At 36.6% G+C, this 16,313-nt stretch overlaps 1 protein-coding gene across 4 annotated transcripts in view; it reads left to right on the top strand.

The window, feature by feature from the left end:
* The window catches only part of LOC115220540 (aryl hydrocarbon receptor nuclear translocator homolog), an 80,298-nt gene that overhangs the window by 13,960 nt on the left and 50,025 nt on the right, over positions 1-16,313 (top strand). For all 4 annotated transcript variants that reach the window (XM_036509840.1, XM_029790684.2, XM_036509839.1 and 1 more), the window contains exon 2: positions 3,894-3,957. In XM_036509840.1, coding sequence (XP_036365733.1) covers positions 3,894-3,957 — 64 coding nt within the window. The remainder of the gene's footprint in view (positions 1-3,893; positions 3,958-16,313) is intronic.

Genomic DNA, 16,313 nt, shown 5'->3' with positions numbered 1-16,313 from the left:
GAGCTAAGCTGTGTGGGGTGGTAAACAAGAAGCTCTATCTTTTAGATTCATGAACTTTGAGACTACTTCCATCATTCTTAGAAAAATATCATTTGCTGAACTATCCAACCCTTAAAAATATGGAAAAAACTAACTTTTTTTTTAAATATTTGTTTTTCTGTATATTTAATATAATACCAGTACCACCCACTGTGTGCAACTGTACTAGGACACTGTCCTCTTTATTAGTCTCATTTGGCCATGACTAGAATCCTGGTAAGAGGTTCCCTTTATTTTGAGAGTAGGTTCCTTCTGTTCTTCAAAGTTGGTGTTTGTTGTGCAAACTAAAACATTTACGTAACTAACCAAAACACATCCTGTAATGTGATGGTGCTTGTTATAGGTTTTAACTAAGTAAATTAAGTTTTATATCCTAGTTGTTTGATTTGAACCTGTAGCGTCATAATAAATTTCTCAATGTAGTTTTAAAAGCGATAAGCACTGTTCCTGCCTCTTATGTGAGCCCAGATTTTTAACAAATTTAAATTTTTATTAATTTTATTTGATTACTGTAGGAGTTTTAAGAACCAGCCTATCATTCAGTGCAATAAACTTGATTCCTCATTCTCTTCACTTCCTAGCAGGATGTACTAGGATGATCACAATCACTAGAGATTTGCACAAAATAGCCGGAAAAACTAGGAAATGCCAATACGTTGCAAACTACTATCTAAGACTACTTGTCATATTTTTCTTTACAACTTCTTGCCACTGGGTTGAAACTTCCTCTTTATGTTCCTAATTAGTTATCTACATGTTCAGATTAAGTCTAACTTTTCCTAGTTTAAGAATTTTACACAGTTTTAGTCCCTAGATATCCAACATTTTGGCAACAACAGTCACAAATACAATTTTTCATACTTTTCAAGATTTGTTATTTTCCTTTCTGTTTTGCATGTGTATATATTTTACACACACACACACATATATGTGTGTGTGTGTGTGTATTATATATATATGAGTGTGTGTGTGTGTGTATTATATATATATGAGTGTGTGTGTGTGTATTATATATATATATATATATATATATCTGTAAATGTAATATGTGACAATTATTCAGTAGCCATGGTAAAACTCTGAGTTTCAGATGTCGGGGTGGAAATCCACGCCGCCAGTTATTCGGCCATTCAGTTATTCGGCCATCGGAAAAAATATATATATATGTCTGTGTGTGTATTATATATATATAAGTCGATCCGACGACAGACACCCATGCCAACCCCCCATGCTTGCGAAGATATGTTGGGGCAAGCGAAATCGAAATCGAAACCGAATTGAACCAGCCAGGATCCCTGGCCTGGTGGTACATAAAAAGCACTATCCGACTCGTGGCCGTGGCACGTAAAATACTCCAATGCGACCGTACGACAGGCACCCATGCCAACCCCCTTTGCTTGTGAAGACATGTTGGGGCAAGCGAAATCAAAATCGAATTGAACCAGCCAGGATCCCTGGTCTGGTGGTACGTAAAAAGCACTATCCGACTCGTGGCCGTGGCACGTAAAATACTCCAATGCGACCGTACGACAGGCACCCATGCCAACCCCCTTTGCTTGTGAAGACATGTTGGGGCAAGCGAAATCAAAATCGAAATCGAATTGAACCAGCCAGGATCCCTGGTCTGGTGGTACGTAAAAAGCACTATCCGACTCGTGGCCGATGCCAGCACCGCCTCGACTGGCTTCCGTGCCGGTGGCACATAAAATACACCAATCTGACCGTGGCCATTGCCAGCCTCGCCTGGCACCTGTGCAGGTGGCACGTAAAAAGCACCCACTACACTCATGGAGTGGTTGGCGTTAGGAAGGGCATCCAGCTGTAGAAACATTGCCAGATTAGACTGGAGCCTGGTGCAGCCTTCTGGCTTCCCAGAACCCCGGTCGAACCGTCCAACCCATGCTAGCATGGAGAACGGACGTTAAACGATGATGATGATATATATATATATATATATATATATATATATAATTCTAAAAGTTTAGGATAAACAAACAATCTATTTATTCTATGGCTAGAGGCAGGGTATTCTCTTGTTCTTTTCCTTCATAATCTTTGTTCCCACGATTATTGTGTGTTATCATACGATATCTTTAGTATGTCTGGTTTTAAAACTTTTAGAATTTCATGTGAGATGAGATAGCAAAATAGACATAGAATATCTTGCAGTCTGGCCTTTTTCTAATCTGCTCTGAGATAGAAACATGAACAGAAATGCCAAAACGAGATAAAAGATAACTCTATATTTCTAATAGTGTCAGTAATCTACTGTTAATTCTTGCCCCTCATAAACATCATTAACCAAAAAAAAAAAAAAAAGAAAAGAAGTCAAGAATTTGTGTTGTTTGTTAAAAATAGTAGCTCTTTTCAACTCTCCCTGGTGGTTGTATTATGTATGTTAAAAGTTATAAATACTACATACAATAATGATTTACTGCTCCTGTGTTGATAATTCAGATGATGGAGAGTTCTAGCAGACAGCATGAATCTTTAAAATATCTAAAGTTTTTTCTACTCAGATTTTTATCTGCTAATCTAATTTAGATTTTCTTTACACTGTTTTGGTTGTTTTGTTCTTTTTTTGTTTTATAATTATTTTGTAACTGTTGATTTTTTTTTATGCTGTCTAAGCACAATATTGTTTAGTTGCATGGAGGAAGTCTGATCTTAGCTGGCATAAACAGAATAACAGAACAGTATTAAAGCTTTATAGTTCCCCCAAAGGTTTGGTGTTTTACTGTTTTTCATTTAAAAATCTTGCCAAGGAATAAACTTGCATTCTATCCCTGCAACGTCTATAAAATCTGTACCAATTATATACTGCCAGTCAGTCAGTCAGTCAGTAAATTATAGTTCCCCCTTTTAACATAAGGGTTCCTGTACTAAAAGATATAAAATACAAAGAAATAAAAACACCATGTTCCCAATGGATTCTATTTCCTTTTGAATAATATCCCCATCCTCACTATACAATTTAATCTATTGATTCTGCAAAATAAGGTCCTCTACTTTTCTTCAGCCCACTGGGGATCCATTTTTTACATTTTTACTTCACAGTTGAGTGGTTTGTCAAGGGAGAGACATCCAGCTACTCTTGAAAAAAAAAAAAAAAAAAAAACCCTCTCGTAGATTTGTTGTCTAGCCCACTGATCAGTTCTGATTAAACAGACCTGTGATCACAGGTATTCTTGTCTTTTTAGAAATATCTATGATTACAGTATCAGATATGGTCTTCCTATTTTAAAGATGGTAATGTGCGATTTGAATGCAGGAGAACTATCGACAAAAAATTCCGGAGGGATGCTGTTTGGGTGAGGAAACTCAGGGAAGAGTGGTTTGTGCAGGAAGCCTAAGAGAAGAGTTATGAGTACTGTAAATCCTTTCTACTATAGGCACAAGGCCTGAAATTTGGTGGGGGAGGGGCAGTTGATTTTATTGACTCCAAAATGTTGAAAGACAAAGTCAACCTCATTAGCATTTGAACTCAGAATGTCAAGGCAGACAAAATGCTGTTGGACCCGTATTGCATTCTTTAATGCCTTGAAATCTTTTTTCCTGAATATGTGTGCTGAAATTAGGGTGCATCTAATATGCCCCTGCAGTTTTTGTGCCATCAAATGCAGTGTATTCAGTCAATGGGATATGCAACTAGCTAATTCTCAAGAGCAGAGATGATTATAGTAACAGTAGGAAAGTTCACTGCATAATTGTACATCAGTTGATAGTTTTTATCACAACAGGTAACTAAAAAAGCTACCTGATAATTTTTTCTTACATTTTTATTATGAATTAGCTTCATTAATTTGACAAAATATAACATGTGATTTTTCTTTCTGCTTTGTCTTCGGTTTTAGGCTCTACTGGAACTCCAGACAGTGGTAAAGTGGCAAGAAAAAGGAAAATTGGATCTGGCCGAGAGTAAGCAAGCTTATTTACAAACATTATTATTTTTCCTTCTCTTTTACCTTTAATAGCTTTCTAAGTGTAATATATAATGCATTATTGACAGATTTAATGTGTTAATTTGCTATTGTGATTTGCCTTTTCACAAAAAGCTGGTTAAGAGTTATGGTCGTTTGTTATACGGATAACTGTTTCATATGATGACTTCACTTTAACATGCAACACTGTGTTTATCACTTGGTAGAATCAATTGTGGTTATTGAATAATCTCTACTCAAGATTGATTCAGTTGACATCTTGCATGTCACTACCATGGGTTCATCAACACTGCACACACACACTCACACACACATATATATGTATATATATATGTATGTATGTATGCACGCACACATACACACATAATATATGTATATACATACACATGTACATATATGTAGTTACATATATATATATATATATATATATACACACACACACACACACACACACACACACATACATATATATATATATATATTTTCCATTCTTCTTGAGCATCAAACTAACACACCTGCTTGTTATTCCCTCGTCTGTCTTCATCTTTTGTTTTCTGTAAATTTGAAATATATATATATGGATATACACGTATCTTCTATTCTTTACCTGTCTCAGTCATTAGACTGTGGCCTTGCTGGGGCACCGCCTTGAAATGTTTTTAGTTGAATAAATTGACCCCAGTACTTATCTTTTAAGCTTGATACTTATTCTGCCAGTCTCTTTTGCCAAACACATCAACACCAGTTGTCAGATGCTGTGTGTGTGTGTGTGTGTGGGCACTATATATATATATATATATATATATATATATATATATATATATATATATATATATATACACACACATACATATTCATATCTTTCTCTCTCTCTACATATATATATATATATATATATAATATTATATTGAGGGTACTACTATTCGTAGATACCAACACGCTGACTACTGATAATTTCTTTTAAAGATTTTATCCTCAATTGTTAATATATATATATATATACACACACACAGACACGCATATATATATATATATCTATATACATATTCATACACATACACACCTGTATGTATATGTGTGTATGTGTAAACTATGTAGAAATTCTGTCAATAGTTTGTTATACAATAGATTATCCTAAATAACTCTGCCTGCCTCAGTTATCCTGACTGACAAGAATTTTGACCCCATTTCTTCTAGGCTGTTTAGTTTGTGATAGGTAGAATGTGTACCTGTAAAAAGAATTACTCCAAGAAGAATTATCTTGTCTGTTCCAGCATGGAAAAGTACTACTGAACTAGAAATTATTTCTTAGACGTGTAAACTGCTTTGGTATTCTAATTAATTTTTAACAGTGGATTTTTGTAAAGTTTCTTTAACTATTTTGTTTATTTGTATAATGGGGCTGATATTTGAGAAACGAATATCAAACAAATATTAGATAAGCAGATACCTTCTGCTGGAATTCACAACTTTTTAACAGTCTAACATGTGAAAGATTAATTGGATGTAGTGTCACTTATCATTTTCAGGTGTGTTGCATACCTTTAGATCATTTAGAAAACTTCTGCTCACAGTGGAAAAAAATGGGATTTTCATTCTTTAGCCAATGTGTTGTTTTTTCTCTTGTTTTCATTTAGCCCCAGATCAGCCTTGATACAGCAGGCCTATTTTAATCTAATCATAACTGTCCCATCCTTTGTACAAACAGTGTATTTGGACAACATTAGCTAATACAACCATTCTTTTTTAAGCTAGTAGCATATGATTTGAGGTAGATTTTGCTTCTATTTCTCTCAGATCAAACAGCTATATAAAGAATCCCTAATTGGCTTACTAGACAGATAGACAGACAGACAGATACACACACACACACATTTGATTTGAGAGAGATTTTTTGCTTCTATTTCTATCATGTCAAGCACAGCTATATAAAGAATGCCTCATTGGTTTGATAGATAGATAGATAGATAAACGTGTGCACACACACACACACATATTCTACAAAAGCCTGTTATGCATGACGGGCTCTTTTATAATTTGTCTCTACCAAACATCACTTGTAAAATATTGGTTGATCTAGTTGAAAATACATGTCCAAGTGCCACGTAGCAGGATCGAACCCAAAACCACACACTTGAAAAACAAACTTCTTAACCCCATATCCACACCTTCCCCCCTGCATACCACCCCACATGATATCAGTCATGAAATTAATGTCTTTTTTCTTTTGTTATTTACTTCTAAAAGCTGCACGCCTATTGTCAAGCCAACAAAAGTGAGTATCAGGGGAGGCTCTGGATCGTTGCTCAACCTACTTGAAAACAATATATCAAATTTCCTTCAAATCACATATTACTGTCTTAAAAATGGGTTGGTCACATTGGATGATGTAGTTTCTGAATTATAAATAGTTGCAATGGTCATGGCTGGAATAACTTGGTTAATCTGATCAGGATATTTAGCAATAACAGCCAAATCTCGTTTTCACTGCCCATCCTATTGAGGAATAAGAAAAACAGAAAGAGTGAAGGGATGTAGTCCAGATGTATCGTTTACCTGGGGCTAAACAGCAACAATAACAACCACACTTACAAACCTTTGTGGTATTTCGTTACTGCCTTTTACATTCTGAGTTCAAATCCTGTTGAGGTCAACTCTACCTTTCATCATTTGGTGGTGGCGATGGTGAGGCAGGGGTGGGGAAGCTGATAAAATAAATTACCTGTCAGGTACTGGGGTTGGTTTATATTGCTATAATGTGTCCTAAATGTGAAAAGAATTATAAGAGAAGACAAGAGAATGTAAACGTTTCATAGCCATAAACTACTCTTTGTTTTTTGCTTTAGTTGTTGTTAGCTCCAGGCATAATAAAAGTGCATAAGTGCAAGCATAGCTGTTTGGCTGAAAAGTGAGCTTTTGACCCATACAGCCATACCTACTCCTATGTATACACACTCATACTACTCTCGCCACCATCCTCATCTGGAGGGTCTTGTCTTGTGAATTATTTGGTGAACTCACTGATGTTGGTGCCACATAAAAAGCACCCAGTCCACTCTGTAAAATGGTTGGCTTTAGGAAGGGCATCCAGCTGTAATACCATGCCAAAGCAGATAGCAGAGCTTGGCACAGTCTTCTGACTTGCTAGCTCCTGTGAAACCATCCAGCTCATGCTAGCATGGAAAACACATTAAATGACAACACACACGCACGTGTGCACGCACACGCACACACACACACACACAGAGAAGCTCCAACAGTCAAATCCCACTCAGCAATCATTTTCAATCCAAACCAAGGTGTTATTCAATGGTATTAAACTCAGAACCACCAACCATGCCAGTCTGCATTTTCTTTGACATACTTATGTAACGATTCTGCAAGCTTGTCAACATCATCATAATCATCATAATTCTTTCTACTATAGGCATAAGGCCTGAATTTCTGAGAGTGGTGGTGGGGGCTAATCAATTACATCAACCCCATCGCTTGATTGGTGTACTCTCTTTTTTTCTCTCTTTTACTTGTTTCAGTCATTTGACTGTGTTCATGCTGGAGCACTGCCTTTAGTCGAGCAAATCGACCCCAGGACTTATTCTATTGGTGTCTTTCGCCGAACCGCTAAGTTACGGGGACGTAAACACACCAGCATCGGTTGTCAAGTGATGTTGGGGAGACAAACACAGTCACACAAACACACACACACACACATATATATATATATATACATATATACGACGGTCTTCTTTCAGTTTCCGTCTACCAAATCCACTCACAAGGCTTTGGTCGGCCCGAGGCTATAGTAGAAGACACTTGCCCAAGGTACCACACAGTGGGACTGAACCTGGAACTATGTGGTGGGTAAGCAAGCTACTTACCACACAGCCACTGAAAGAATGAAAACCAAAGTCAACCGAGCAGAATTTGAACATAAAAGCCAGAGGAAATGCCAGTGTACATTTTCTCAGACACGCTAACAATTCTGCAAGCTTGACATAATAATTATAATAACGATGATGATGATGATTTCAAATTTTTGCCACAAGGGCTGCTTGGAGGGTGGGGATTAAGTCAATTACATCGAACCCAGTGCGTAACTGGTACTTATTTAATCTACCCCAAAAGGATGAAAGGCAGTGTCGACCTCGACAGAATTTGAACTCAGAACATAGCAGCTGATGAAATACTGCTAAGCATTTCATCCGGCATGCTAACGATTCTGCCAGCTCGTTGCCTTAAATAATAATAATAATAATGATGATGATGATGATGATAGTTTTAAATTTTAGCACAATACCAGCAAGTTTGGGGAAAAAGGCCACTTGGTGACATTGACCTCAGTACTCAGCTGGGGCTTATTTTTATTAACCCCGAAAGAATAAAAGATGAAGTTAACTTCAGCAGAATTTGAACTCAGAACATCAAGACAGATGAGATGCTGCTGAGCACTTTGCCCAGCTTGCTGTCTTAATAATAATAATAATAATAATAATAATAATAATGATAATAATAATGATAATAATAATAATAATAATAATAATAATAGCAACAAATTTGAATTCATTTATCTAACACATGTTTAGTTTGTATCATTACTGTATAGGAAAAGGCTATGAGGTACAAAAAAAATTTGAAGCAACCCTAAATAAAGGTTGACTAGTCAACTGTGGCCTAACCTTGACAGCACAAAGGGAAGTAGGTAAAAATGCCTGTTATTTATAATAGAGAAGGTGGAGAGGCAAGAAGAAAGCTATAGCAGGGGTGTTGGTGGAATCTGGAATGGGGTATTCTTTTTATCTTTTTTCTTTCTGTTATTTGTGGGGGGAGGAAATGAGATTAGAAACAATTCAGCATAAATTATTTCGAACTGTTTCACCCCTAGGGAAACTTTATCATTGAAGCAAGGGTTCCCATTAATTACCTGCAAACCCATTAGAATGCTGTTGTTATTTAGTCCTCGGTTGGCCCTGATTTGAGAAGACCTATGATCAAAAGTATGCCAGGCCAGCCACAGTGTCCTTTTTTTTTTTTTTTTACCTTTCCTTACAGAGTCATGTGTCTACCTAATTTAGTCTTAGACATCCTTTTAAATACATTGAGTTGTTCTGTTGTGTCTGGGGAGAGTCATTTTCTTTTTGTGCCTTATAATGTAACACACTCACCGGTAAAATTTCCACTTATTTCTTATTTTTATTTTCCTAAAATTTTCGTTGCGTCTTGCAACCTTTTCAATAGTCAAGACTATTGAAAAGGTTGCAAGACGCAACGAAAGATTTAGGAAAATAAAAATAAGAAATAAGTGGAAATTTTACCGGTGAGTGTGTTACATTATAAGGCACAAAAAGAAAATGACTCTCCCCAGACACAACAGATTATGCTTCAACACACAAACTCATATAAAGAATCATGCAAACCAAATCCCAAAACGAAACATTGAGCTGTGAAATAAGGGAAATGTTGCTGTTATTTCTAAACAGGTTGGCCTACCCATTCAGAAGCTCCTCTGCTGTTATTGCTCTTGTTCCTTTTCTTTTTCTTTTTTTTTTTTTTAAAACATATCTTTCCTATATCAGTCAGATCTTCTAAAGTAGACCATTTGTCATGAAACTAAGACACAAAAGACAATTTTCAACAGTCAGTTTTGGCATTTTAGCCGTAAAACTATCCTATGTGCAATGTAAAGCACTGTTGTCTTACAATCTAAGGCTTGAAATCCCATGGTCTCCATTCTAAAGACATTAGGGAGATTGTAGAGGGAGGTTTTGGTTGCTACAACATTAAGTAAATTTAGCAAGTGTTTAGAAGTTTCCTTTCACAGGATCAAGATAGTAAACCTGCTTGTATGCAATATTCTACATCTATTTATTTTTTCTCCTATTGCTACTTTGGCAATATAGAGAATGTTATGTTTGGCTGAGGAGGTCTAATAAGACCAAACCATGTTCAAAGTTGTCTCCCATACTTAGTAAACTAAACATTTCTAATTAAAATTTTCATTCTCTTTACATTAAATATGTTGACACTAACTTAACTATTGTTTTTCATGCAAATGATGTCTCTGAGTAATTAACCCTTGGGATTTTTTTTTTTTTTTCCATAAAAATCTTATTGGTCTCATTGATAATTTGTTCAAATTATTAAAACATGCATCTCATTGTCTTCTCTAATAAAGAATATTTTTGCCTACTAGAGGCCAACAACAGGAAAATAGATGAGAATCTCAAATTTTCATTTTTAAAAAGCTTGTGTACTTGTCTTTTTTTATATTCATTGAGTACTAAAAAACACATTATCAGTGTGAAAAGAATGAAAAATTAATTAGGCATGTAGCATAGTAACTGCTTGGAAAATCTAGGCTAATGAGATACTCTTTATTATGCTAGCATAAAACTAGGTGGCTGTGGAAGCAAGATGGTGCTTACTAGAATGGTCTCATAGCAGGATGGCAGTTTATAAAATTAAATGAATGTTAATTTTTATCACCACTTAAAAATGGTTGTTGTGTTGGAACACAGAAATCTGTGATAGTTACCATGAAAGAACCTCTTATATGGAATTTTGGTGTGTATAAGCACTCTTGTTTACACAACTAGCAAGAGATAATCAGCTGTTATTGCTGCTGCCAGGACTTCCAGATCATGTGATTTCAGCCTTCCTAGGCCTTGTCAGTGGTAGACGCCTGATAACTGGAAATATCAGTGATTCCTCCGCTAGCAATATACATGGAATCTCAGTGCCTAATCAGGCATTGGTGTTGCAAACAGCCAGTGGCTTATTAAAAAATAATTAATAGTGACAGAAGCAGTATTGATAATAAAAGGTAATATTTATCATCACTTAAAAGTGGATGTTGATTTAGAATATACCTGAATCTTAATCTCAAGCACTCTTGTTTAATTTTGTTTTAAAATTTTTTCATAGTATGTTTTCATTTTATCAATATATTCTAAAGCCTGTATTAGCTTACACTGTCGATTGGATTATTTGATAGTTTTGTTGTTTAGATAGAAGTCATCCCTGACTGAGCAAGCTTATAACCAAAGGTGTTCTGATTGTGACCATTCCATCTATTTGTTTATGTAGCACTACATCATCCAGTGTATTCCTTAATAAGATGAAAGGGTGTAATTTGATAGCAATTCAGCTGGTATTTCTATCATGTTAAGCAACCACATAGAAGTTCTTGCATTTTCACTGGCAATCGTGTGGTATGCATTAGGCATTGTTGGTAGCACAGCTTTTGAAAAAAGTCACTGGCGCCTATCATTATTTGCACTAAAAGAATTATATTTAGATGAGAGTAAAGTGATGGATGCAGTCTGTGTAATCCTTTTAACAAAAGGCAACATATAAGGAAAATATCATATTTCTTTACTGCCCACAAGGGGCTACACACAGAGGGGACAAACAAGGACAGATAAACGGATTAAGTCGATTATCGACCCCCAGTGTGTAACTGGTACTTATTTAATCGACCCCGAAAGGATGAAAGGCAAAGTCAACCTTGGTGGAATTTGAACTCAGAATGTAGCATTTCGCCCGGTGTGCTAACGTTTCTGCTAGCTCACCACCTTATAAGGAAAATATGTTGCTATGGTAAACTTAAAATATCAAAATATGTCCTGGTTCAACTGTTCTAAGATGCCAAAAAGGAATGTAGAAATATATACGTTCACCTAAGAGGCATGTATGAATCCTATACCTAACTAAAGTGTCTTAATAAATCATTCACCCCAACAAAGGGGTGCCTTTTATTTAGTATCTGTGTGTGTGTGTATTTCTGTACACATGTGCCTAGAACTAGAATATTATCCTAGGTCCATAAATTATCTCTACACACCTTTACCATAAACATGTAGTGAGCAGGTTTCTACATATAAAAGCATAATACAGTCACACCATATACAATATAGGTTTGTGCTTGTGCATGTACAACTATGTATATATTTACAAATGCACTTATGTTTGTATGTATGTATGTATGTGAAGTGTATGTGTCTGTATGCATGTATATATGTGAGTGTATGTGTCTATGTATCTATATATGTATGTTTCTACAAATACATCATTTACACATTCATAGTAATACATACAACACCTTTAGATTTTGTCTTCAGTTCAAAAGCAGGAAGTATGTCTGGAATATTTTGGGGAATAAGTTTGAACTCTTTGCACTCATATACAACATAAAAGAAAACTTAAAGATGCATGTTTCGTATGTCAGGTCATAAAACAATTTATCAAGTGATTGGCATTGCAGTGCATTTTGCACTAACCCAAGCACCAAGCACATAGCATCTAAAGCATTGAATGTTACATGGCTATATGTCGAAAAATTAGTTACACCTTTACGTTAAAGCTGGTGTAAAATTCATCAGGTCTGTCAGCCACAGTGGAATGCTGAAGCATACTTTGTTATTTGTTTATTTACTTTTTTTTTATTTACACAAAGAAAAGTCACAGAAAATTGCAGAGTGATGTGTTAAGGTGTTAGTTGTACTTGTGATATAACTGCATGAGAAGAAACTTTTAACCCATCTCCATTCCCAACTACATATCTTGGTTGGGTATCTCTTTTACTCTTTTACTTGTTTCAGTCATTTGACTGCGGCCATGCTGGAGCACCGCCTTTAATCGAGCAACTCAACCCCGGGACTTATTCTTTTGTAAGCCCAGTACTTATTCTATCGATCTCCCTTGCCAAACCGCTAAGTGACGGGGACATAAACACACCAGCATCGGTTGTCAAGCAATGCTAGGAGGAAAAACACAGACACACAAACATACACGCACACATACATATATATATACATACATATATACGACAGGCTTCTTTCAGTTTCCGCCTACCAAATCCACTCACAAGGCTTTGGTCGGCCCGAGGCTATAGTAGAAGACACTTGCCCAAGGTGCCACGCAGTGGGACTGAACCCGGAACCATGTTGTTGGTAAGCAAGATACTTACTACACATAAATATATTCTTTATTTCTTTTAGTTATTAGTCATGATCATCATCATTGTTTAACGTCCACTTCCCATGTTGGCATGGGTTGGACAGTTTGACATGGAGCAGGCTGCTGGGAGCTGTCCAGACTCCAATTGTCTGCGGTGGCATCGTTTCTATCTATGGCTGGATGCCCAGAGTGTGCTGGCTGCTTTTTACATGCCACTAGCACAGGTGCACCTATGCAGCACTGGCACGGGTGCTTTTAATGCAGCTCCAGCACCTGAAAGGACAAGCTTGTATGTGTGGAAGACAGCGATTTTACTTAGCTTGACATGTCTTATAAGAATGGCAAATCACCACATGTCTCAGTTCCTTGTGATTTCCTCAGTGAAGCCCAGCATCTGAAGATCGTTTCTCACTTCATCCCATGTCTTCCTGGGTCTACTCCTTCCACAGGTACCCTCCACAATTAGAGCTCAGCACTTCTATACGCAACTGTCCTCTTCCATACGCATTACATGACCAAAGCAGTGCAGGCTTCTATCTTGCACACAACATCTGATGCCTCTTAGTTATGTGTGTGTGTATGTGTAGTCGTTTTTTTTTGGTTTCAGTCATTGGACTGTGGCCATACTGGGACCCCTCTTTGAAGGGTTTAGTTGAACAAATCAACACCAGTACTTTGTTTTTTGTTTTTTAAGCCTGATATTTATTCTATCACTCACTTTCACTGAACTACAAAGTTATGGGGACGTAAACGAACACTCATTGTCAAGCAGTGGTAGGGGTCAAACACAAACACATCTTTTATCTTTTACTTGTTTCCGTCATCTGACTGCAGCCATGCTGGGGCACTGTCTTGAAGAATTTTAGTTGAATGAATCAACCCCAGTACATATTTTTTTTTATTTAAAACTGGTACTTATTCTATCAGATTCTTTTGCTGAACTGCTTAGTCATGGGGATGTAAACACATCAATACTAGTTGTCAAGTGGTGTTTGTGGGAAAACATAGACACAAAGGTGTGTGTGTGTGGCTCCTTCAGTTTTCATCAACTAAATCTACTCATAAGGTTTTGGTCAGCCTGTGGTTATAGCAGAAGACACTTCCTCAAGGTACCACATAGTAGGACTGAACCCAGAACAGAGAGAGAGAGGTATGAGCTTTTTTCAGCTTTTGTCTACCTGAACCACTCATGGCTTTGATCAGCCTGGAGAAGACACTTGCCCAAGGTGCCACATTGTAAGAATGAACATGAGGCAACATGGTTTGGAAGGAAGCATAGGCCTCTCCCAACATTTTATTTTTCATTTGGGTTAGAGGGTGCATATGAGTGTAGTTATTTGTTTGCATGTGATATGCATCAGTGCCAAATAGCAGACTCTTCCCATTTCCCAAATCCATTATGGCATTGTCCTGCTAAGTTTTGCTTTTGTTTACAGATTTGTATCTCCAAAGAACATTGCTTTGCTGTAAATAATCGCCCCCACTCAACTCCTAATTTCATTCATCATTGTCAGCATCAAGCTTGGCAGGTCTCTTATCAGCCCAATGGTTTGTTTTATAGTGGTTACTTTAAAAGCAAAATAATCTTTTCTTGAAACACTTCACTAGTTGTTTATATTCTTGTCTCTTCCAGCTCATAAATACATTTATTGCAGTTCCTGCTGCTATAAATCATTGACATTTAGTGTGTGCTATAGTCAGCCTCACAGTGAGGTAACATAAAATGGTAACTGTAGATGTCTGATCTGTTTCTGTTGTCATATGTGTCATCCTTGTTATAGGAGAATACTCATGTAGCATTATTTGTTCCCCCTTCACACTTGGGAATAAGATTACAACCATCAACCCACCTCTTGCATTTCACAAATGTTGCTTATCGGTGTAATTGTTTCGACTTCAAATAATTTAGCTCTGGATAAAGTTCTTGCCTGTATATTTTCATTATATTCATATAGCCAACGAGGGAATGGGTTTTTTTTTTTTTTTGCCATTTTATAGCAATTAAATAAGTCGTTGTGGAGTTCATAACACTGAGAAAAATGTACTTTATAGTTTCAGGTTCTTCTATAACTACAACTGATAAAATGTAATTTGACCTTCTCAGTGTTGTTTCTCTTCTGTTCTTCTTGGATCTTATTGATATGGCTATGTTTAGCCATGTTGTTTGTAGCCTCTAAATCAATTATTTTAGCAAGTTTAAAGTGATTTCTCTTGTGCCATAAACCACTTACCATTTTTGTGGTGCCCTCCTCCCTTCACATGCCTACTTTGCTTAATAGTTAATCCAGTGCTGCCTATATGTGTTGATGCAACCAAGAAGAGCAGTGGTGAACATATATATATATATATATATATATATATATATATATATATATATATCATCATCATCATCATCATTAACATCCGTTTTCCATGCACGGTTCAACCGGGGTCTGGGAAGCCAGAAGGCTGCACCAGGCTCCAGTCTGATCTGGCAGTGTTTCTACAGCTGGATGCCCTTCCTAACGCCAACCACTCCATGAGTGTAGTGGGTGCTTTTTACGTGCCACCGGCACAGGTGCCAGGCGAGGCTGGCAACAGCCACGATCGATTGGTGCTTTTTATGTGCCACCAGCACGGAAGCCAGTCAAGGTGGCGCTGGCATCAGCCACGTTCGGATGGTGCATTTTATGTGCCACCAACACACACACACACACACACATATATATATATATATATATATGAATGAATTTGTGTTGCAAGATTCCTGAAGTGAAGTTGTGTGTTGAAACATATTGCTGAAACATATTGTTGAATTTCAGGATGGTAGTTTTTTTTGTTTTTTTTCAAAATAAATACACGCACTATATATTCGTTCTTCACTCATTTATTACTGTTCTTAGTCTAGCTCATGTCCATTGTCATACATCTGTGACCTCCTCAGCGACACTTTCCATCTTTGTGTATGAAGAGCACACATGGAGACAGAAAATGTCATTGAAGAGGTCACATGTGTGCGACAAAAGATTCCGAGACTATAGACATGAGTTAGAATAAGACCAGTAATAAATGAGTGAAGAATGAATATATAGTGCATGTGTTTATTTTGAAGAAAAAAAGACCATCCCAAAATACAACAATATATATATGAGTAGCAGATGATAATTTTTTTTTTTAAGTAACTTAGTCAAAGTAGAAGTGGTGCCTCTAACCTTAATGTATTTGACATTCATCTTGAACATCCACTGGAAAAAAATGAGGAAGGAGTGGGAATCCCAGATCACTTTACTGAGGAAGAAATAGTGGGGGAAAATATGGTAAAGATGACAGGAAGAAGAGGTAGGACAAATGTGCCAACGTGATAAAGGTAAACAAATGATTAATGTTGAAGAGTAGGTT

This window comes from Octopus sinensis, linkage group LG16 (genome assembly GCF_006345805.1).
Source record: "Octopus sinensis linkage group LG16, ASM634580v1, whole genome shotgun sequence".
Taxonomy (NCBI): Eukaryota; Metazoa; Mollusca; class Cephalopoda; order Octopoda; family Octopodidae; genus Octopus; species Octopus sinensis.
This window is presented reverse-complemented; position numbering and strand designations above follow the sequence as displayed.